Source organism: Porites lutea, chromosome 11 (genome assembly GCF_958299795.1).
Source record: "Porites lutea chromosome 11, jaPorLute2.1, whole genome shotgun sequence".
Classification (NCBI taxonomy): Eukaryota; Metazoa; Cnidaria; class Anthozoa; order Scleractinia; family Poritidae; genus Porites; species Porites lutea.
This window is the reverse complement of record NC_133211.1, coordinates 9126263-9151210: the sequence shown is the minus strand read 5'-3', so window position 1 is coordinate 9151210 and position 24948 is coordinate 9126263. Positions and strand designations below refer to the sequence as shown.

The window sequence follows — 24948 nt, the reverse complement described above, 5'->3', positions numbered from 1 at the left end:
TGGAGATGACTAGTGATGACTGGGATGTTCGGGATGACAACGGATGATAAGGGACGACTGGGATGATAAGGGAAGACTAGAGATCATTGGGACAACAGGGATGACTATGAATGGCTGGGATGACTAGGGATGGCTAGGATGACTCGGATGACTAGGGATAGCAATCATCACACACGCAGAGTACATGATATTGTGGACATTTGTTAGCTCGGCTAGCTGTTCATCCCTGTTTAGTAATGGTCATCTGGTATTTATCTCCATTGCATCCTTGATCTTCCTATTGAGGGTACTGTCCTCCATCAGGACCACTCATAATCGGCCAGACTGATCAAGGCTGAGTGATTTAGCTTAAATAATCTTATTTCAATTAAAATTATTATGCTCTATTCAAATCCTTTTAATTAAGTATCCAGAACAAGGACAGAGACCGTTTTGCTTTGGTGTACACTGAGTTCTTTTTGTAGAAAACTGCCATAAGACAATGACTAAGTGACAGACTGTGTTGTTGCTGTGTTATAAATTATAATAACAGTACATGTGCAAGTTAAACCAAAAATTAAATTAATGCAAAAGAAAAAAACACTTTATGTATTTAGTGTTAAAGTACTAATTGAGGACAATATATTTATGTCTCCTTCTGGAGAAAGGACAGCCATTCTATGTGGGTATCTAAGCCACATGAAGGTTTAGCCATTTGGCAGTACCTTCACTTCTAAGTTGTTTTAGACCCTGAGTAGTACCCCCGGCCCCAGGATTGGAATCCAAGTCCTCCCGCTGTAAACTCAAGCACTTTACCCAGTGAGCTAATCCTTCTGCAGTTAAAATAACAGTTGATGGTAAAATAAATGAGAATCAAAAACTGTAGACCAGTACCTGCTGGGCAGCTAATTCTATCTCCTGGGAATAATTCTTGTATGCTAAATTCAACTTGTCAAACATGCGTGCTAGGACAGGCAGGCTGCATTGTCTTCCTGGTGTAAGAGCTGTTAACAATAATAGACAATAACAACAGGACTTCAAACATTAAGTAACTAGAATCTAGTGCCAAATGGTAGCATGCACAAGTACTGCTGATCTGATGGCTTCATCTGAATTTTTGTTACCATAACATCATTAACAAAGCTAAGAGTCATAACTGTTATTGTTTACAACAGTCAAACTACTTGTACACACCAGCCACCCTGGGGTCAGAGTTGAGTGGCCATTGGCCATTAATATTGATTTTTCAATGGCTTGTATAACCTCCATCCTAGCATCAGCACTGCACTGATGAGCCCCAGAAGGCCAAAACAGTATTGTCTGCAGTTAGATTTTTCAACATGTGTGTGTTGTGGTTCAATTTTATTCTTGGTTTAAATTTTAATTTCCTTTGTTTCAAGCTCATTACCATACATTGTAATACCCCAAAACAAAGGAAAATAAAATTTAAACCAAGGATGAAATTGAACCACAACATATGTCTGGAATGTCTTTTCACAATGAAAAAAAAAGGTACGCTCCATAAGGAACATGAATGATCAAACTGGCCCAAGGGAAACTGCAATAATTAACCCCTTAAGACGTCCTTAAGTTCCAAGATGAACCAACATTAATATTCTCTCAACAGTATCAATACACAGTCAAGAGAAAAGGTAGTCAGAATTAATAAAACAATCACCTAGGGGGAAATAGTTTGACCTTTAAACAAATTCTTTTAGGAAATTAAGGAGATCAGTCTGGAGGATATGTATTTGGATGTTGGGACTTAAAGGGTTGATTTCGTGCCCTGAAAATCAAAATGTTTCCTAATGCTGTGATGGAACCATTAAGATATGACAGAAACAAAATTTACAAGTTTCCTGAGGGGCGGGTAATTAAGTGATCTGTTTATAATCCCCCCCAAAAAACTTGAGATTGTGTATAAAATAATAACTTATGAAAATACTCCTCAGCAAGCTAAGCAGCAGCCAACATTCACAAGTAACAGTGCACTTATATCTTTTGATGAGCAGACGTAGATTGTACAATATGTTGCCTATTCAGAGATTTGGTGGAAATTAAGCATTATTGTTAGATTCGTATGACCTCAAAGTATAAACCAGTGGGAGGGCACATTGTTGGGGAAAAAAATGTCAGCTACTGTATAAAACAAAAGGAGATATAACTGAGCAATTAAAACTTTTTCTCATTTCATGGCAAACACTTGGGTGCAGAGCTGTACAGTCAACACTGTCTGTTAACTGACATCTAGAGTAAGCCTGCATCTATTCTTTAGCAAAAAATATTTTGTTTGAAATCTCTTTGGCAGGCACCTTGCTAGTGCTTGCCGCAACAGTGTCTATCTTACAGTGAGTTAGACATTAACTACAGCACTCACCCTGTTTGAAAACTGTCAGAATAACCATTTTGCTCTCCTTCCTGAGAAGAAGGAAATCTACCAACAAACCCTAAAATAAAATAAAAAAAGTTAATTATGGAAAAAAAATTATGAGTAACCAAGGTATTTTCTAGTATTTTAAGATGTTCTGTCATAAGCGATACAAAAATTTGATAATATAAATTGAGAATTTATTACTAACTTAATTAAAGTTATAAGTTTATAAATAGTTCATTACCTTATCACCAATCATTACTGCTAATGGCTCCAACTTTATTAGAACTGTCCATAAACAGCCTAACAAATACACAATAAAAAGACCACATCAAGAGAATATTAGATAATGAATAATACTTTGTAAAAATCAATAATAATTCATAATCAACACTTTAACTCACCTAGTTTAGCATCTATTATGATATTCGGCTGAAAGACAATCCAGTTTTGAGAGTCTGGCAAGGACAAGATGTTAAGCAAAACAGCCCAAGAGGAGCAACATCAAGATACTATACTAGCTTTTAAGTGGCCATCCAGTTGCTGAACTAATAAATTACTTCAAAAAAATTAAATGTAAAGTCTTTTATGGTCAACTACGGGAAACTGGTACTCCAATCTTAAAACCACCAAACATTGCAATCTTGCAAACTACATGTACAAAGCATTGTCTGAGATTGCTAGGGCCTCTTTATAGCAAAATTTTCTACTTGAAAACAAAACTGGTACAGTGGATTATTAAGATTATTCTGCCACTGCATACAGATGAAGAAAAAATTGATGCTGTATCTATAGATTGATGGATTGATGGAAGACAAGTCAGGCTAAATTGTACCTGAGGCCCAGTTTACACACTAAACTTAAGAAATGCAGGGTGCCTGGCATTACAGTTTTGTGCAAGAAATGAAAATTGCCTTTTTATGCAAAGACCAGAGTAGGCAGGGGCCATGGTAAGAGTCATCTAAATACACTCTTTTTTCCCAAGATAAACACCCTTCTTGAGTTCATACTTACAGGAAATGTAGAGATGTCTAATGAAAGTTATACAGCATAAAAAATACTAATCGTACAACTACTGCATGGTAATCAAGTTTAAATTTACAATAGGATACACATGTCACAGACTGTCCTCTTCTTCCTTACAGCCCCATTTGTGGAATCTTTCTCTTCTGAAAAAAAAACAACAACAACAACAAAGAAACAAAATTACTGAATTACTCTTAGGAAGAGAGTCACATTTTAAGACTAAAACAACATCATAGTATGAAATTAAGGCTTGTTAAGAGAAATATATACATTATATGTATCATTAATTGTGCACTCAGGAAAAGAGATGAAAAATGTGATGGTCAAATATGGATTTTTTTGCTGCAGTTAACTCCTGATAACTCATACCCTTGCTAACTTGAAACTCGCACTCACTTGAAGCAAAGTCGATTTCCGTTGGATTTTCTTCATACATTTATTGTAATTTTACCTTCAACTTTCTTTGATTTGCCTCCCTAGAAGGTTCAAGTTATCGGAGTCGACTGTACTTCCTTTCCCTTGGACTATATTTCAGCTTAGTGTACAAAGACTACCTTTAGGGAGGTGACTTTACATTTATCAAGGCTGTGTATGCATTGCTGTTTTGAGCCTCTCTACAAAATTTTTTCGTCAGTTTATACTTTTAAATACATTTTGACGCATTTATATTATTCTTTCAACCACATACTTTTACAGAGGGATGAAAGGTGAGTTGGGAATTTTGGGGAATTTCTAGGAAAGCAAGGAATCCATTATGAGAGGGCAACCAGCCACTAGATAGCAAAACACATAACATAAGTAGGTGGAGCATGATCATCTGGGTGAATGTTGTCTTGGTGATTGTTGACAGTGATTGACATTTTGACAACCTCTGCAGTGGTCATCTTCAGAGTCAGAATGAGTTGTATCACATGAGTTGATAGTTATTATTTTCGTCTGTCAGTTAAGCTGCAATGTTATCCATCTTCTGCTCACAGCTGAACAGTGGTTTATTTTTAGTCAAACTGTAGATTATCCAGTCATTCTGTCCTTGTCATAAGTTGATGTAAGGTACGGGTAATTGTTGACTGCGATTAAATACCCGTGTCTAAAACAGCTTGTTCAAGCGGCAGTGGAGCTAACACTGGCTGAAAGTAGGTGACCTGTCCATCAAACTCTCCTCCAATTCTTATATCAAATAGCATGGATGTCTGTTAAAATGATAAAAGGAAAGCACCTTTGACTAAAACTTTAACATGAAACCTACTCAAATGTTATTGACCCATTCACCCTTAAACCACCCATAACAGCCTGTGTAGAACCACATCCCTTCTCCTATTTACAACGTTTAATGGTCGAGCTAACTTGTGTCAGCTAACTTGTGCCGGGTGAAAAGACCTTTCAAACCATACCAGAACAAGCAGAATTCAGTCAAGGAGGTTGTAACATGAAGACCTAAAAAATTTCCATGAAAATCGTGTCCCACTATCCAACCACCTTTTATTTCATCTAATCCTTAGATCCTAAAAGCGCTCCCAAAAACCTTTCCCACGAAAACAAGGCCTATTAAATCCACAGCAAAAGAAAAAAATGAGGCAAGAACAGTGAAAGAAGAGAAGAGGGGAGAAAGCGAAAAGAAAAAGTCAAGACAGCTGTGTCACTTTCACTGTGGCTCAAAATTTTAATTTCTACACATGCCTGACCTTCAGAAGCTAATATTTTGTATCTGGGTTAGAAGGCTGCAAAGTGTACGAACTGTAAACAGTTTCAGCTCTTTATAGTCAAACAGTGACCAGAAAATGGCTCAACTAGCTTCAAAACGCCTTTTTTGGCAAAATTCCTAGAAGCAAAATTAATGAGTTAAGGTAGGATATTTCCAAGAGGTGGGGTGTTCCCATTTTAGTTACTTTTACCATTCAGTGCCTTCTTAAAAAAGCCCTGTTTAATACAACAGAACCATAAATAATAATTAAGATGATGTTACCTTTGAAGCTTGATGGTGCACAATCACAAGGTTATCCTTTTGAAAAGCAAAAACAAAAAAAATTATAATTTATTTAAAACAATATTTAATATATTAAAAGGACATTTAACAGTTAAACACAAATCAAGAAAAATGATGATAATTCAGTTTCAAAGAGCAGAGGACCCTTCAACAATACTTTGACCTTGGAGATTAAGCATGTAAACTAGTGTCCGTTGCAACTTATTAATAAGCCTTTCTTACCACAACATTAACAGCAAATCTGCCAATCATATTCAGCTGAAGGACGGCAACTTTCTTTGCTGGAATGTCTCTACAAAATGAAATGAGAGAATTGCTTCAACAGGGTTTTCTTTAAGAATTCTAGTAGTTGGAGAAAGGTGTAACATTACAGGAGAATATTATGAAAGAATTGCTCCAAGCTGAAAGAGCATATTAAAATTAGGTAACCTGTAAATTTTCAGCCATATACCTCAAAAGTAGAGATTGCAGAGGCTGCCAAAAATTAGAAGGATTTGTATGAGAAAAACACATGCCACCCTGTCACATTTGAGTTGTTTTCCCTACAAATGCTTGTAAATTCTAAAATTTATTAACTGTTTATGAATCTTTTCCATACACATTTAAGAGCTCAAATTGCCTGTTATAAATTAAAAGGAGATTTGAGCCCTGTATTGCTTAACGAAATATTTCATGACAGTTTTGAAAATTTCAAAATTTACAAGGCTTTGTATAATTTGCAATAAGTAATTTGTATAATCTAATTTTAATATATGCTCTTTAAGCTTGCGCTAACAAAATGTTTCAAAAGTGAACTGTTTTCGTGTTTACTGAGAGTTGATCATGTGATCAACTCATGCAAAGAGCCTATTGTAATGGGTAGATCAAAATCAATTAGAGCATTGAGATAAACGTCTACAAACCGCTGTAATTGATAGAGGACTATCTCAGCTCCAACAGGTCCAGGGCTTGCACTTCTTTGTTGGTTCCTCAGAATTACTACATAAAGCTGGCCATCGCTGCAACACAGAAAAATTAGTACCAATAATATTATAATAATTATGCTCAACAGCTGCAGGCACAGAAATTGGTCAGATCTTTCAATGATAAAAAATTAAACCAAAAAATATTTTCCAAATTGAAATCTGTCAAATAGGGCAGGCAATAAATATCCTGTCTGAATGACTCAGAAGACTTTTGGGAGTTGAAATTCCCAAAAACATTTTGTAGGGGAGTATGCCCCAGATCCCCCTAGAAGCTTGCTTTTTCGGCACTCTTTTAGGAAATTGGTCAGTATTTATCCTAGATCTGTGACTGAACTGACATTCTGTGTGACAAATAATATAATAAATTGCATTAAAAATGTTGCCCATATTCCTCAGCCCTTCAGGAAAATGCACACTTCCTATAACTGTTTTCTTACTCAACGGTCTCGGTTCAAATGTTGGATAGTGCTATATCTACTAAATAATTCATTATTCAGCAGATACGTATTAGGGAAACTAATTGTGTTATCCACTGGATAGAAATTTATCCGGTAGATATCGTTATCCACTTTTCAAACAACTAAGCCCAGATGACTTACAAAACCATACATTTGTCTAACAAACCAGTGGTGTAGGCACACCACGTACCCCAGCTGTTCTAAGATTCACGCGGCCATTACAGCAGACAACACATCCAAAATTCTCAGAATCATGAAGCAAACACTAACTTAGCTAATGAGCACCAAAATCAAGGAGGCTGCAGGTGTGAAACTACGTATACTCACATATTTGCCAAGGTGACATCCCTCTCCAGCAAACCAGTTTTCTGAGCTTTAGAAGCTGCAGGGATATCAACCTCAAATTTTGGGAGCCGCATCACTGATCCTGCCTGAATCAAACATAACAATAAAAATTTTAAAAAAACTAATGTTATCCAAATTATATAGGGGCTTTTCAGGGCTAATAAGAGAAATACTGGTAATTCAAATTAAACTCAACAGGTTTAAAACTCAACCTATGAAGCTTGTCACAATGTCACCTATTCCTCAAGAAAAGATTAGTGTCTGTCAAATAACATTCTTTGACAGATTACAAGCTCATGAAGTAGTTTTGGTGAACGCTCTTTGTTATGGCACCTTTTATTGTTCAAATGCTCAATTTCCTAATGTAATGAAGCTTACATGTATTGTGCTGCTGTCATTTTTTGGTATTACAAATGAGTCAATATTATCACTTGCCAGTTTAAGACTCCTTTCAAGGGGAGAGTGAAAGGCATCATGGTAGGTCTGAAAACTGGCAGTGATGATTGATGCTCAACCCTTAATCTTCAGGGCCCGGTTCCTGAAACGCCGATTACCTCTAATAGTACAAGATTAAAATTTTGGTGGGTTTTGTATTTTACCTTCCTATGTGTCGCTTTTCATTTTCATAATTTATTTTTGCGCAAGAGTGAGTACAAATAAAGATTGTTGTTGTTGTTGCTTAGAGGTTATCATTACTGTATCTCATAGTAAAGCCTCAACAGTGTTTTGTAAGCTCGAGTTGCATGTTCTTCTCATAAAGACAAGAAAACCTTGCTTAAATTTGGCTTAATCGCAGGATAAATTTAACCATCTTTCAAGGAACTGGGATCAGGCTTCTTAAAACTTACCCTGAAGTGATAAGGATGTATGACATTTCCAAGCCCAGATGATGACAATAGCAGCACAGCACTCTCTGGCTTTAAACAAAGGAAAATAAAATGAACCATCTGTTAAACTACACTGAAAAGTACCACAAGTACTACAGAGGACTTAACGTTAAGTTCTTTAAACAACATCCATGTAGAGTGTACAAATTTTGATTGAATGCCACAGCTTTATGACAGTGACAGCTGCCACACAATTAACTTTACCTACATGTACATGTACAGCTGTATCTCAAAACAAAAAGAGTACCAAGCTTTTTCCCCATCTTTCCTCTCAGCCAAATCTGTCCATTAATTTAAGCAAAAACACCGCTTCTGAGTGGGCACGAGATCTGCAATGGTCCCTTGAGTGCCCACTTGATACAAGTTTCACCAGATGAAACTTTAACGGACATAGCCACTCCTGAATTTAAGGGAAGGAACACCTCCTACAACTGATTCATTGACCAATGATCATTAACTGAACAATCGACCCTGCGACAATATCATTGTGTGGTTCCAAAAATCATCCATACCTACCCCACGGAAGGGATTTTTCCTTAGACCCCCCCACCTCTCTGGAAATTCCAGTCAAGCTTCATACATTTACTTAAATTTTGGGGCCCTTGAGAACCCCCCACCTCCCGGGAATTTCCAATCCCTTCCATGGGGGGAGTATGGATATTTTCTGGAACTGCACATTAATTGTCATTCTAGTGCAAGTATGAAGTTGGGTCTTTTCATGGTCCACATTCTATAAGGATCACACTAGAACCAAGTGTCTTTAGAACAGTGTCTACCTTTAAGCTGAATGACAGGGATCCATTCACGGATTGCAAATTGGGGAAGTGGCCATCTTTTAGAGATGTCCATTAACATAGAGTTGACTGTACTCATCAGTTTAGAAACATTTATAATCTGATACCCATGAGAATGGTATAGTCATATTTTTATACAACGTTCTCTTACCAAGAAGACAAACCAATTAACTTGTACACTGTAGTTCTTGATCATTTTAAGGCTGTGCTTTTCAGGAAAAACCTTAAAAGGAAAGGGTTAATGATACCTGTAAACATCCTTCACATAAAAAAGTTAGTGGCATTCAATGGGAATCAATAGTTTGGAGAAAAAAATAACATTTTCCATTTTTTATAGTTATCTATATTTACACTATAATGGTACATAAATTATTCTATTTATTCTAGACCACTTTCTTATTAAATAACATTTTACTAGGAACCTTTTGTATAATGTCAGAATCATTGGAGATGTAGTAATAATGGAGGTGTCCTGCACAATTTCCTACAAGGTGCATGTATTTCAGTAGTACAGTTTAAACTCCAGTTGAGATAAATATTATTGTTAATGGTACATACAGTATGTATTCTTCAAGACTGTGAGATGCAGTTATTTATTTGACTTCAAGCATAAGTACCTGGTAAAATTCCAGTCCTTGGTTTGTAATAAAAACAATTTCATTCAGGTTAGTCCAGTGAAAGCCAATAACATGAGCAGACTTGCTCTGTTAAACAAAAGAACATCATTCTGTAAGACTTAGCTTACAGGTAAAGATCAAGTATTTTTTTTTAGACAATTTCTGTCAAGGGAACTCACATGGTAGTAGCATTCCATACACTATAAAAATCATTAGTTGTTATGTCTTTCACCCTCAGGTATCGCACAGGAACAAGTCAACACAGATTACAGCATTAAAAAAAACTCAAGCTTTTCACAACAACAACAAATAATAGTCATACAATTTTTGGGATGAAGGTGAGTCCTCCAATAGTATCTTTACTTGGTGCATTTGTGATCAATATAATAGACAAAATACACCAAATTTCCATTATCAATGCTCATATAGATCACAGAATCTGATGATACAGGTCAAAATTAAATTCAGGTTAAAATTGTTTAACCTATTGATTAGGTTGATTCTCAATTTCCTGTGCCTCCTAGCCCTTATTCTTCGTGAATTAGGGCTAGGAGACAAACTGAATTGAGAATCAACCTACTCAGTAGGTTAAACAATTTTAACCTGATACACAGACATAATGTCAACATGTAACTCAAGTGGAACACTAGTAAACCATGCAGAGTTTTCCTTGATCTATAAGAGTGCAGAAATTGGAAAATTAAGGTCACTTTATTTTTTATTATATCACTGTAACTCTTGACTATGAAGTATGTGAGAACTTTAGCATCACGTATTGTAAAGGCATTGCTAACTCCTTACAAAAGTATTGATCTGTGAGAAATTTTTGTGCATGTCACAACAGGAACTGAATGTGTGCATGGCAGCAATGCTATTAAAAGTTTTATGCAAATCCTCACCTTGCATGTCTGGCTGTACTGATGACTATCATTCCCTTCAGCAAAGTTAATAAACTCCTGCATGCACAAAAAAGAACTTGTAAAAAAAGTTGTTCATTGTGATTCTGCCCTTCAGGCCCTAGTTGTCCAAAAGATGGATAGTGCTGTCCACCAGGCCTTAGTTGTTCAATAATAATCATAATAAACTTCATTTTTCGAGGGTGGCACTTGACAGTACAAAATACTGATAAACTCGTGGCCCTCAAAAGGTGGTTAATGCTATCCACTATAAATCACTATCCACTGGATGGCACAATTGGTTTCCTTAACGCTTATCCATTGAATAGTGATTTATCTTGTGTATAGCACTATCCAACGTTTGAACAACTGGGGCCGAATAAACCACTGTCCAGTGGATAACCTACAGTGTAACACTGGTTTCCCTAATAGTTATCCACTGGATAGAGGTATCGACCAGGCCCTGGTTGTTCAAACATTGGATAGCACTATCCAATGGATCAATCAGTATGCAGCAGATAAGTGTTAGGGAAATTAATTGCACTATCCAGTGGATAGTGATTTATCCACTGGAAAGCACTATCCACCTTTCAAACAATAGGGCCCAGATACAATGTAAATCACTATCCAGTGGATAAGTATTAGGGAAACCAGTTGCATTTATTGCTTTCTATGGTCTATGCTCTTAAAGACCATAGAAATGACATCAAAATGTTGCCACAGGCTCCATAGGAGAGAATGGATATTTAGTGGAAAAACAAATTCAGGCCTCTCCTTACCACGACTTTCAGTGATCTCTGAATTGCCAGTATCTTGCGATCATAAGAAAATTTGATGGACTGGACATGGCCTACAGATGGTATACTGAAAAAACAAATGTATTATGTGTTTTTCTGTTTAGAAGGGTATGGGTCAGGGGGTTAGGGAAAGTTTGCTTGTGACTTTTTCTCCATAGCTCAACTGCAGAAAATACTGTCACATTGACTAATGTCTGTGTAACCGGCTAAATGGTGCACAGAAACCAGTTGCAGCCATGTATTCTTTGTTCATAACACATCCTGGTTGCACAGAACAAAGCAATGCACACCATGTACTGTTTAGCTAGCACACACAGTAATATGAATTCTACTGAAATCCTGTGTCATTGAAATTTGAAAGCTGATAATAATTGAAACAACTTCTTCATGTCAAGAATTTCTCTATTGTACACACTGGCCTTCACAAAATCAATGGTAATAATATTTATACCATAAGTTCCCCTTTTGTTGATTATCCTGCTAAGTGATTCTCATAGCATGCAATAAGAGTCATGTAACACGCACAACAAAACACGACTGGTGACTTGCTTTTTAGCGATACTACTAGTGAGTAACAAATTATTCATGAGTTTTTCAATGCGTAGCACATAGCCCATAACCCAACATGCCATCTCTCCTAAAATATTCATTGCATTTGTTGTAGCCAGCTTCTAAGACATCTCCTTTAATTTTCTAGTATAATCTTACAAATATTAATGTACTGGATACCCTTTCTATACCAACACCTGCATAGTGGATTGTTTCATTTGTCTCGGTGAAAATCTAATACATTTTCTCTAAAATTAACTCCCTTAATTTGGACACCGGTTAATACAGGTAACACACACTTTTCTCTTGTCTCGAGTCACAAACACCCTTATATCATAGACACTGGTTGCCTGTGCACTGTCTACAGTGGTTTAAATTTCCTTGTCATAATCATGTGCTGATTGAAGACATTGTACCCTTCTCACATGATAAGGGATTTCCATGGATTAATATGACTTTATTGCTTAAAAACAGAAGCAAAATAGCATGACAGATTTGATTCTGAGAAGGACATCTTTCTTCCCGTGTTTGGCCCTTGTCAGTAGCTGCCTTTGTGCTGCAGCCCTTTACTAAAGTTTCCTGTCGCCTACAACACAAGGTTTCATTTCCTTGGCTTTTTTCTGCAGTCACTGCTCCTATACCCTTCTTTCTCTTCTTTCTTCTTTGCCTGCTTTAGTCTTAATGTCCATAAAACATGTGTTTGTAACCTTTTTTTCCGAGAGCCAACTTAATATGGACACATAAATAGCACAGATATCATGGCATGTCCTCTTAGTGTTTGTTTGTATAACTATAACCAGGTTTCATCGTATTTAACTGCATAGCATTTACCAACAACCAAATTTTTTCAATAATCCAGTAGAAATAGCATATTTGTACACATACATTCTATTTAAAGCATTTTTGATCGGGAGTGAGGGCATGTGATGGATTACTGTGCAGTAGTTGATTTCCTTTATGGCGGGATGGTCACAAATGGAAATTAAATGAATCATGCTTTATAAATACCACATTAGTAGCACCTGCAACATACTTGAAAATGACGAGAGATTTGACATCAGGACCTCTCACAACTACACGAGTTTTTCCCTCAACGGAAGTCACAGAAAAGACCTGAAACGGTAATTTTGATCACAAATCGAGAACCATGCAGTCCCATACATTTATTATATATATATATATATGCATCCAGCAATTTCATACTATTTCACACAAATAGCTGATACAAATAGAGTCGAAAGATATATGCATGATAAATGTATGAGGTTGTACGGAAATCTCTCCCACAAGTCTTCTTGTAGGTTTCAACTGTGAAATGTGTATGTGTGCATGTGAGCTCATCTTCATACCTGCCTATTCGCCTCGTCAAAAAATACGCTGTTTTCCTTGGAGACAGGCTCAAATCGTAGTGGATTAGGGCAAAGCTGCACATAATGGCCCGACATCTTTACTTCCTCTCCGATTCTAGATAATGAAGAGAGATATCTTTGCACACTTTCTGACACTTCGGTGTCAAGCGCTGCACATTTTACCAAACTTTCCGCGCTTTCATAATATAATGCTTCCACTTTTACGACATTCCTTACGTATAAAACTTGCATATAAGCAGACCAAGCTTTGATTAGGACGAAACTGTCACTGAACAAAAGGCAAAATCGCAATGGAAAAAACCTCTATACGAGGCTGCCATATTGGTTTTTCGACTGCCGATCAAAGTATCAATTCTTATTATGTCTCAGCTCAAAATAGGAGAAATTACTTCCCAATCAGTTATTTATATGGTCACGTGATATAAATTTCCCCGCGCAGTGGGCGGGAGTAGTGGTATTAAAAAGGAATTTCAGCTGAGAAGTTGCATTAACGTCCCGTTTGTGTTACTTACATTTTGCACTCGCGAAAGATCTGAGCCCTGAATTTAGCTGAGAAAGAAGCAGCAAAGACACTTCATTATGGATCCCAGATACGGTAGTCCGAGAGCTGTTGACGCCGTAGATCCCACGTCCTCGTACGATACATGGCCTACGTTACCTTCCACACGACCTGAAAGTCGTAGATGTCGCCTCAGTCCCTGCTGTAGACGCTTATCATGGACTGCTGTTAGCATTTTGGAGATCGTGCTTATGATTTTAATGGTTGTCTATTACTTCTTCTTGCCGAAAAAATATTTAACTCAAATTCTTCCCGCTGCCACAGGAGAACAGTCTGAAATTAACGAGTTTTCGGAATGGATCTTGCGGATGTTTGCAAGCATGGTTTGCGTTCAGGTTAGCAAAGTAAACAGCTCAATCTATCTGAAATTTAACACAGACTTACGTGTTTTTTAGAGTAACAAATGATGAGTTGTTCACTTTATCATTTACTTCTTATATTTGTAACTCGTACTTGATGTACATGCAATTAACAAGTGCCTGAATTGCAAATTATTAATATTTAATAATGGTTATTGCAAAAGCTTTAGATCGTCCTTTTTGAAACTAAAAGTCAATTAAATCGCTGGTTTCGCATCCTTTATTTCAGTGAACATGCTAATACGTTTTCATTTTTAACATTTTTTTTATCAGGATTGTGGGATAAATAGTTTGGAAAGTTGCTTGTCCCAAGTTTATATTTGCTTTGCTTTGTTGTTGCAAGTTGATACTCTAGAAATAACTTGTCAAAAGCTATTTCTGTATTGCTACGCTTCCTCACGATTCACTCGTGACTTAATCATTGGAGTAACTATAGTAAATTGCAAGTGAAGTTATCTACTCATGTGATCACTTACGTTAAGTGAAAAACATGTTTTTTTAACTGAAGTGTTGATATACCTAGCTGGGAGGTCAGGGGCGGATCCAGGTTTTTTTTAGGAGGGGGTCCACTCATCTCCTGCTCTACTTCAACACCAATAAACGACATAGTTTTTTTTTGCAGAATACCAGTTTTATTGGGAGGGGGTGCACACCCCCTGCAGCCTCCCCCTAGATCCGCCCCTGGAGGTGGTTGACCCCTTGTGCGCTGTGGCTTTTCTTTTTGTTGGATGTATTGTGATTCTTAAACTCCTTTATCGTAAAAAAATTATTATCAAGGAGATGCTTGGAAATATGCCTTAAAACTGCAGAATACCTGTCAAAAGCTGGACCCAAAAAACATAGTGGGCTTAAAGATTGATGCATTAAAGTAGTAGCTATGTGGCCACATGGCTATGAAGGTACGTAGCTTAATGGCTTATTGAGCATAGCCGTGTAGCTACTGTTTTGGCCAGGTATTCTTTGCAGTTAAACCAGCCTTAAGTACTTAGGCTTTTGAGATTTTGAGAAACTGCTTGATTCTCCTTCGAAATTGTGCTGTAATTTCGTTGTGAAACAAAGGGATGATTTGACATTGCAACAAGAGCCTCTTACTCAACACATACCCTAATTAATGAAGATAAAACTAAGGAAATAAGGAGACGCCCTCCCCTTGATCTTCCACAGTTAACATGAGTAATTGTTTATCATTGTCTTATAATTCTTATTGAATATCACTGCAAAGGAATACAGTTATTAGTTTTTTTTTTCACAATTTTTAACTATTTTGCTGTTTTAGATTACTCTTCTCATTGCTGGCATTCGTTGGGGAGACACCACAAGCCGGAAAATCATCTACTGGGGAATGTTGACTGGCGATATTCTACTAATTGCAATCCAATCAGCATTTGTGCACAGCATGTCAGAGTGGCATGCCCTTAATATTGCAATTGTTACAGCGGCCTCAGCATTTGGATTATTTAGAATAATCACCTTAATCTTCAATCCAAGTTGGTGGCTGTGGGTTCCAGAACCTAACTTTTGAGTGATTGCGATATGTTAAGTGCTGAAAATTGTGTTAAAAGGAGACTTTTTGCAACAATCTGCAGCAAAATTGGGATGTTACTTTCATCCAACACTTTGTTTCCTCACCCCTACTCCCAATGCAACGTTTTGTCATATTTATGGAAGGGATAGAGGGGGCAGATCTTGTTAATCATTCATTTTATGTTGAGAGTGTGAAAAGAAGCTAATATTCTTGGATAAGACAAAGTGTTTCCACTGACTTTCATGCCAAAATATGTTGCAAAAAGAACACAAATTATGCAGAGGAAGAAGACTAAATTTTTTGTAATTGAGGTAGAAAATGATATTTCGAAATTATTTCAGTTACGTAGATGAAAGAAAACTGAGAAAGACTTAACTGAGTTTCATGTTGTAAAAATGAAGACTGTCTGTAGTTAGATGGTTAAATAATTCAAAGGATGAAACACAGAGGCATTTTTTTCATTTAATATTTTAAAAAGTGGATTGAGTAATATTTAATTTTGGATAAATTTAGGAGTGTCTCATTATTTAGAACTCCATCTGTTATTTTCCTTTCAAATGACTAGCAGTGTGACTAAATATATTATATATAGAAAGATGTATTGTTATGTTACTGTGGTGCTTAGGAAGCAGGTAGAAGTTAAAACTCATTTACGAAAAATGGTTTTCAGCATGATGTTAATCAATAATAAAAATTGTATCTTCTATATAAATATTGAATGAACCAACTTGTGTTTGCAGACTGTTTCTCTCATTTTTTCTTTTGTGCTGCAGTACCCCACTGGGGGTATTCTCCCAAAATCCCCATATGATAATGACTCCCCCCCCACCCCCCCACTTTTTTTGTACCCTCAAACGGATTATGCTTTTTGGACTCAGATCTAGTACAGGGTATCTAATTTAATCAAGTCATTCTAGAACTGGGTAGAATCAGGAGCCCACAAGAGCTTAAAATTATTGTCCATAGAGATGTTCTCATTTTGTTATGTAGGAGAGGCTTTTGCAAATTCACCTATTTCTACAAGGGGGAAGCATTTTGAAAAAAATTTGTTCCTAACACGGTGTGCTAATTTGAAAACCTGGGCATCACATGCCTACTAGAAACCTACCTAAGTACCCCCCCCCCCCCCCCTAGAAGCCCGCACCCCTCCACATAAAGGAAGTAAAACTTGGCCTCATCGTTTTTCCACCCTACCGATACAGCTAGGCTGTTCACTCTTGCACTATAGCTCCAAACATCAGAAATACTCTATCTGAAGCTTTCCAATTCAAAGTCATTTTGTTGCAGAAAGGAGGGTTACAACGACAACGACTAGTTTTTCAGTGTGGTTGTAAGTGTTGTCTCCCTCGCAGCGGCCGTTTTTTGGAATTTCACGCAACGTTCCGCGACATACCAAACAAACGGCCGCTTTCCTTTCCTCTGCCCTTCGCGGCTTCGCCGCTCGCTCGCGCGTTCTCGCGATACTCGTCGTTTCACTCGCCCAAATAGGAGAGCTTGCTGGCAGGCTAGTCTACGGTAAGTGACGCTTACTTTAAAAAAAACCGTTAAATTTGACCACTTTCATTCAGGAAGACCGTGTTTTCACGGCAGGTAAAAAGTGTCCTCTTTAGTACAAAGACTAAGACCAATCTCTTTAAAAGCTAATGCTTAAGTAACAAGTGCAAGGTTCATTTGCCCTCGTTTCTTGCATATGAGAGCACTGTTAAAATAGCCCCCTTGCTAACTTACTGTCTCAAAAGAAAATAATACTGTTTGTTGTCTAATTCAGGGACCTAGCCTAGGGGTTCACAGTAGACTGTGTACAAACGTCCCCCTCCCCTCAGAAAAAATACAGGAGAGGGATTCTGTTCCCCCGATTTTTCTGAGGGGAGGGGGGCGTCTGTACACAGGCTAGGTTCACAGCATCGGAATTGAATCGATATATTTTTTCAATTCCACGAGTCCTCAAATTCGTTTTGAAGTCAAATTTGTTCCGATTCACTTTGTGAATATGAGAGATGCGTGACCTGCAGCTGTCACGGGTGTTGCCCCTGAGACGAGTGTAGCCTTTTTGTGACGCGTTTTGTAGAAGTTGGGATGAAGTTGTCTCTGTGACGAAAGTTGTCCCTCCCCGTGACGGGTGCCGTCCCTGTGCCCATTGTTGTTTTTCTGATCATTACAGTCAAAGACTGCAGTCACTCTAACGGCCCTTGTACTGTTTACTGTCTTCATACTTCAGTCATTAATTAAAGGGCGAATCTAGAGTGAAATTAGAAAAAGTGATGTTACCACATCGGCTAAGGCATTTCACAGCAAGGGTAAAGTCCTTAAAGGATGAGTACATGATGTGTAAAGCCAGTGTAACACTCGTTCTTCAGAAGATAATTGACGATAACGGACAAAAATTCTCGGTTTTGGTTTCTTTCGTTGAAAAACGCCAGGAACAAGTGAAATACTTCCGCTGTCTGTGGTTTGACTGTGCAAAGTAGACATACTTGGTGTGCCATCTTTGGTCGACATTCCGAGAGAATGAGTTCCCGTCGAAACCCCTCTTGGGGTCAACACTGATGCACTAGCAACGCGATAGTTCCTTTCTGATAATGAAGTTTTAAACGGCGTTTCCGTCGTCCTCAGATAAGTGGCAGATAACTTTGTTTGTGTTGTTCTTGTAAAGATGTATCCTTTGTGATCTTGGGTGTGCTGAAGTGCTCTAGAAACTCGTGTAGGAAGAGCATTTATATCTCTCTTGACACGGTATAAAGGTAGAACGCAAACAGAGTTTGGACGCGATTTCAGCTCCGGCATAATACCTGCCTTAGACATGGCAGATGTCGTAATATGTTTGACGAACTGAGCCTCCTGTTAACATAGTGCAGTAAAATTCATCGGGAATATTCTGTCCGATCTTGCAAGCATCCAGTTGCCTGTATCGTCTAATATAAGTTGCTTAGCTGATTTTCGTCTTTCGCTTTCGGACAGTTTACATTTCACGCAATGGTCATCTAGGTTTCTTTCCACCCACTAAACACGTTTTTTACTGGTGCTGAGCAAGAACTTTGGTCCTATATCAGCGCGCGAGGAAATTTGTTTGATTGTTTATGCACTGAAATTAAAGCCATCAACATAATTATTATACCCCCCGTCTTATTGGCTTTTGTAATACATGCATTGTTCTGTAATTTGGCACATGACTGGTTGCTAAGGGAGATCACAATAGCTAGTTAATTAATGCCTTTAGTGAATGAAAGTCCTTTTATTGTGGCAGTCATTATAAACAAAGATTAATCCATCGCAACATAGAGTAGACTAGATCACAACGTATAGCAGAGAAAGTACAAAATATTATATTTTTTCGATGTGCATTGAGTAAATTTTATTTAGAAATTGTGTGCTTATGTGACATTTCTTCCATTTCCTTTTCAATTCGGCCCATTGCCATTTTGTCAACTGTCAGTACTGTAGACCGTGTAAAATTAAATCCTGTTAAATGAAGAACAAAAACGCATCTTATTATCCTTATTAGCAAAGAAAGTGGACTGCAAGGAACGTTATTAAAAAGGGGATTGAAACTGAAACTGGACATACCTCGCTTTCCCTTCTCTTCAGTGAACCGAGAGACCCTGGAAACGAGGCTGGCTTTTTCTCTCTTCTGTGTCAACGTTGTCTCTCCCCTTTCCCCAAATCAAGGATGGGAAAATGGTGCGTTTTGGCGTTTGCGCGGCTTCATCTTTGATGGCAATTTGAGGTTCCATTTTATTCTGCCCGCGATTGTAGTTCATTTTTTTTTAAGATTTTGCCAATTAAGCCTCTTTGCTACCTTAAGCGAAGAAATTTCTTGTAAATTGCAAAAATCACAGCTTCTTGTCCAACAAATATACATACCAAGCGTTAAGTATCAAACGTTAGAAACAACAAAAATGAACTTTAATTTGAAAAACTGTTAGGCTAACAAGTTTTCAAAACCCTGCAATTCGTTTTAATCTTCTTCAAGCCTTCTTTTGTATACACCTCGTTTTAAATTTTGAGGCGGTTTTTTGTTTATTAAGAGCCCATTATGACCCTTGGTTTTACTCTTGGTGGCAGTTTCTTCTGTTTAAATCTTGATAAATTTCATGGCAGCTCCTTTAGAGACCTTTAGTATATCTCCTGGAGTCGAATTCCTGCGGAAAACAGTACAAATCCAAGTTCAGAATCGAAAAAAATCGTCGTTGCTTGGTTCCGCCGTCCATAAAACGTGAAATTAGGCATTTTCACGTGATATTCGGCAGTGAAAGCATTGAAATGTACACAAAATGTGATGGAGGTGTAAAATCACAGTTGCTTTGCTTATAAAACCTCATTTCTATTGTAGCAATGTTTCTAGCAGTACTACGCTTTCCAAACAACAGAGGCACCCAACGAGAATCGGTCCAAAACCACTTAAACATAGCATTGTTGACTGTATTGTGGTACTTAAACGGTAGATATAGGCATATTTTTATCCCCTAAAAATTTTTTGTCGGTTCGGATTTCCTTGCTGAAAGTCTAGTGATCCGAAAAGTATAGGGATCAAAACTTACCTTTTCGAAAATTTCAGCCAGAAAAAAGGCTCCCGAAAATTCTAGGTGACCTTTTTTAGGGTAAAATTCCGTTAAAAATGGGCAATTATACCATTTTTTAGCGGTTCTAAAATCCTAGGAGAGGCAGGCGAGCAAGACATTTTACAACATATGTTCGGAAAATTCTAGATCTCAAATCGTCTTCCGAACAGATATTTTCAAAAAATTGACGTTGGGTGCCCCTGAAAAATATGTAGGAGATCATGGCAGGCAGGCAGTGGGAAGAACTAAGTCTTTTCATAGTTGTATCACGTTTGCATGCTTAGGACACCAGTGTTTGAAAACAGCTAGTATTGCAAAATATGCGAATTTTATCCTTTTTCTGTCATCACTGGCAATTTCTGAAGGCTTGTTTTTCGATTATGAGCCTCAAATTCGGGTGTCAGGCACGACGACTCCCAAGTGAAAAATAAAGCCAATACAGGAAATAAAGTTGACGGATTTAAGAAGATACCAGCCAAGTAAAGAAGACAAATGTTTCTCGTCCCCGCTTGCTTCTCTTTTGAGGGGCCGCCTCTTCGAACGAATTGAAAACCACAACCATGCCACGAAAGGGCATACAATCATACAAGCCGAAGAAAATAACTGAAGCTTTCTGGCAGGCTGAATCATAAAACGAGGATTTATATATTATATTGAGTTTTTGTAGCCTGCGTGGCAGACGCAAAAAGGGGAGGGGAGGTGGGGAAGAGAACCGCGAAAGCTGTCCCCAATCCCTCTCCCTTTCTCCCTATCCCCTCTCGACGCCTGCCATGCAGGCTAAGCTCTTGTGACGTTTTTACCGTGCGCTTGTCTGTCTTTTAGAAACGGACCATTAGAAAAGTTATGGGGGAGGAGGGACGGGAATTTTCGAGCCGCGGGAATTTTTTTTCGTTATTAAATTCCTTGTATGAATTTTTTTTAGGTCATAGCATGAATATTTTTTAGGATTACTTGGCGTGCATGAATTTTTTTTCATTTAATTTTCCCTTGCGCGAATATTTTTTTTAACTTCGCCCGCTCCCCCCCTCCACCCCCTTAATAAGTTTTCTAATGGTCCGTCTTTTAAGAGCGAATGTCTGTAAAAATCGAGCAAAATCGAAATTTCGCGGCCACAGTCAAAAAATCATTTTCGCTCATATCTTGTCCATAGATAGGCATAAGTAAGTAACTAAACGTGGTGTAGTTTGTTTTTCAAAAGGCCGCTTGGATTTGGAGAAAATCGACAAAATCAATTTTTGTGGTCGGCGACTTGAAAACAACCAAAATTTAAGGCAAAATGAGGCGGTCTCAAAACTTCCCTCGCACGCACACAGGAAGAAAGCGGGGTAAAATATTTCCCGATAAATCAATTTATAAAGGGCTCTACTTCTCGTTTGGTGATGAATTCTTATCTCAACGATAATCTGGAAGATAAACAATGTTATTTTAGTTTGGGTTCTTTTTCGACTAAACGAAATTTAAATTTAGGCTGAAAGTTGCGTTTTATAGTTTAGGCATGTGCTACACCTTGGTTTTGCCTGAAACTCAAGTCATTTGTTATGTAAACATTGTGCTAAAACATATGTAAGAATTGGCCTGGGTAATTAAATTTGTACTTCACACGAACCTTCTGAAGTTGAATAAATTTTGCTTGAAATATGAGACTTTTCAAGAAAGTCGGTTGGTTGTTGCTCGTCAAGTCACGATGGCTGGGCTCTCCACACGAAACTTAACTCACAATCGCACTTGTATTAAAGACATTTGTACTAAAACGATAATTTTTGTTACCTCAAATGCGTTTTCCCGTTCTTGTCAACTGGCATTGCGCCTTGTCCCATGCTAATCAACCGAAGATCCAAAAACTCGAGGAAACGTGGTGCGTGAAAATAACCTCAAACAGAACATGGCCTATCTTTTCCGCAGTCGCACTTTTACATCCATTACCATTTAAAAATTCTAGGTCTCACAAAAACTGCGATTTTGATAGTGAAACTTTCGGGCTGCCAATGCCTCTTTGGATATAAAAGTCTGGTCAAAAGTTTTGCGTGACAGTATTCACAGGCTTCCGAATCTAACCATTTGAGCGACGCCGTTTTTTTAATGTTCTTGCCAGAAGTAGCATATTATGCTACTAACAATCCAAATCATGCTTTTTTTTGTTTTTTTCCTAAGTTTTCTTAAAGTGTGCTTCCATACAATACTAAATAAGTCCAAAAACATCGTTTTTCACGTCAACTTTCCCCCGTTGCCTTGTATGTGCCTTTGATTGACTTCAGGCTTCAATGTCTAGCTATTTCACCGCGTTATTACCTATCGGGCGGCTGTCTTTCCTCTGACATATGCAAGTTCCATTTTTTTGGATAACAGTTTTCGTAAACATTCTGCAATTTTCTTTCAGTATATATATTTTTTCTAAATCTGAACATGGTTATTCGATCGTCAAACTCTTGCTTCAGTCTGTTTATATACAGAGGAACCCCGCCTTGCGACCACCCCGTTTATACGACCACCTCTTGCCTCAGCTCACCTCCCATAGTCTTTCACCCAGACGTGAAAATCTCCGAGTCATTTTATTTTTTAATGCGACCACCTCGGTATCACGACCAGGATTTTATGGCCCAACGCTGGTCGCATCAACGGGGTTCCACTGTATTGAAATTAATAATAATAATAATAATAATAATAATAATAATAATAATAATAATAATAATAATAATAATTAATAATTGAAATTAATGTAAAGAATTAAAATTTAGGCCCCACTTATATGAAGAAAATTTGTCTCGAGGAGAAGGGTCACCCGCCTATCCGTGCTTCCCTTAATAGGGAGAGGGCATGATCTCAGGCTAAGCTTCCCTGGAAAAGGCAACGTTTCACACATTTCCTTACTGAAAACATGGCGAACCGTTTAAATTACAAAAAATTTGCTCGGCCAGAAGGGTGACCCACTTTGTCCAGTCACCCTTTTGTAATGGTAGGGTCAGCCTCCTAGCCGGGCCAACGTTTCTCCGTAGGCACTTTACGCGCTTTCCATTGAACAAAAATTCCTGTTTGAAATTTCGGAAAAACCACGTGCCCAGTGGAAGGTGCATTCCAGTTGCAAAGACCAAACCAAAGCCACCGCGAGTTTGGTTATCGTGCTTGTAAGCAGGATACAGATCATTGGTCCCAGGGAAAATAATTTTGTCAAATGGAAGGAGACATTTCGGTCCGATTGCTAGATCAAATCCGATCCGTATCGGTAAAGGGCTCGCATAGCCAAGGCGAGACAATTAGAGCATGCGAGAAGGCCGGTTGGGTCAATTTTTTTTTTCTCTCGGCTAGGAGGGTGACTCTCCTACACGAGACAGGTTTTCTCCATATAAAGGGAATTAAAACTTTCGAATACAAAACTTGTAATAGAGAAGGAATCAGAAAAAATTTCAAAATTCTCAAAAAAAATAATAATATTGAAGCACTTGTAATTTCGATCGAAAAAACTACTCAAGTTGCCCTGTGGATGACCGAACACTTGTTATAATTATATGGCGCCGCACAGAACTTAGTGATTTAGATAGCCTAAATTAAAAGGGTTTTCAATGTACTTAAGAGGAAACTGTCGTTGGGTGCCCCTGTCAACTATCGCCTAACGCTACCACTGCTTTCTTTACCCACATAGTTTTTTTTTCAGTTTTACTCTCGGTCATTTGCCATTTTCTGAGTGTGCGCTTTGTTACCGTTCTTGAGACTGAAACTTCTCGAAAGTCCCGATAATTAACGGGCCCCTAAAGCTGTTGTTGTTTACATGCAAGATAGAAATTTCAATAGTTTTGCATCTAACATGATAAAACTATCAGTTAATGAAAAAATGAAGTATTTTGCCAGCCAGGACCCGCGCTCCTCTTATTCCTTTCATTTCGGTTTGAATATTTGATTTCGGGCCCGAAAAGTTATAGGGACTTTGGACAAACGGGCCCCACCGACCTCCCTGTTTCTCGAAAGTCCCGATAATTAATGCCAATGATCCCTTTCGGCAACAGCAAGCCGTTGGTGAATTATGCTCACTTCTCGAAAGTCCCGATAATTAACGGGCCCGGTAAGTTGTCTCCGTTTACATTAAAGATCGAGGTTTTAATAGTTTTGCATCTAACATGATAAAACTATCAGTTAATGAAACAAAATGGAGTAGTTTGCTAGCCAGGAGCAGCGCTCTTATTCTTTATATTTCGATTTGAATATTTGATTTCGGGCCCGAAAAGTTACCGGGACTTTCGAGAAACGGGAAACCTGGTCCGTTGTCAAAGGCCGCAAGACGGAATTTACTGGAAAAGTAAACTTGATGCTTTTGCCTAAACAGTGTCATTTTAACGTGAATTTGAAGACGTCAGGGCCTAACCCATTGGTAAACACGTTTGATTCCAGCTTTCTAACTTGCTGTATCTGCGTTATATCTTCTTGGTGTCAGATTTTAAAGCTTGTTTGAGTAGCCGAGCATGCTGCAAGGAGGAACTGAAATTGTCTGATATACTTTGACATATCTTTTGGTAAAGGAATGAGAAACGAACAGGTCAGCGTTCTAGACCCCAGGGTTCTTTCATTGTATATATTCGATACTAGAAACTGAAACTCATGCCTTAAGTCTTCACACTCAAGGAGAGGTTTGTAGACTTGAAAATAGCGCTACGTCATCTACCACTTCACAAGGCCGCCCTGCCTGGATAGCATTTCCCCAATAACTTTGCAATATTTTCTTAGTTGCGTTTGCTAATGTAAGTTTTTAATGCTGGTTAGCCTGTGCAAGCATTTGAAAAGGGGAGACAGGGTTTAGAGCGAATTGCTTACCTAACATCCTTGACCAAGAGTTACCACGGGACGAAAAATTGGATTTACGACACTTTTGACACGCGTCAAAAGTTAAATCAAATATGGTATTGGCTTTGACGTCACCTT

The 24948-nt window shown here is 38.0% G+C and overlaps 2 protein-coding genes across 6 annotated transcripts in view; one reads left to right on the top strand and one right to left on the bottom strand.

Moving 5' to 3' along the window:
• The window catches only part of LOC140951621 (regulator of MON1-CCZ1 complex-like), a 22210-nt gene extending 8869 nt beyond the window's left edge, over positions 1-13341 (bottom strand). The window contains exons 1-17 of one of the 5 annotated variants that reach the window (XM_073400911.1): positions 13018-13151; positions 12677-12781; positions 11102-11186; positions 10326-10382; positions 9427-9513; positions 8961-9032; positions 7977-8045; positions 7111-7214; positions 6263-6358; positions 5583-5652; positions 5340-5375; positions 4458-4566; positions 3463-3519; positions 2755-2808; positions 2595-2653; positions 2357-2426; positions 874-983 (exon numbers count right to left, since the gene is read on the bottom strand). In XM_073400911.1, the coding sequence (XP_073257012.1) occupies positions 874-983; positions 2357-2426; positions 2595-2653; positions 2755-2808; positions 3463-3519; positions 4458-4566; positions 5340-5375; positions 5583-5652; positions 6263-6358; positions 7111-7214; positions 7977-8045; positions 8961-9032; positions 9427-9513; positions 10326-10382; positions 11102-11186; positions 12677-12726 (1185 nt within the window). In that variant the 5' untranslated portion in view covers positions 12727-12781; positions 13018-13151. Of the gene's footprint in view, positions 1-873; positions 984-2356; positions 2427-2594; positions 2654-2754; positions 2809-3462; positions 3520-4457; positions 4567-5339; positions 5376-5582; positions 5653-6262; positions 6359-7110; positions 7215-7976; positions 8046-8960; positions 9033-9426; positions 9514-10325; positions 10383-11101; positions 11187-12676; positions 12782-13017 lie in introns of those variants that run through there. The other 4 variants (XM_073400908.1, XM_073400910.1, XM_073400909.1 and 1 more) reach the window with 4 other exon arrangements.
• Positions 13342-13476: 135 nt separating this feature from the next.
• LOC140952594 (uncharacterized) lies at positions 13477-16222 on the top strand. Its single transcript, XM_073402023.1, has 2 exons — positions 13477-13932; positions 15233-16222. The coding sequence occupies exons 1-2, from the start codon at positions 13618-13620 to the stop codon at positions 15476-15478; spliced, it is 561 nt and encodes a 186-aa protein (XP_073258124.1). The 5' UTR covers positions 13477-13617; the 3' UTR covers positions 15479-16222.
• Positions 16223-24948: the final 8726 nt, after the last annotated feature.

Coding starts and splice junctions, on each gene's coding strand:
- LOC140952594 (XM_073402023.1), top strand. CDS start 13,618: ATGGATCCCAGATACGGTAGTCCGAGAGCTGTTGACGCCGTAGATCCC. Junction 13,933..15,232: donor CAAGCATGGTTTGCGTTCAG/GTTAGCAAAGTA, acceptor TTGCTGTTTTAG/ATTACTCTTCTCATTGCTGG.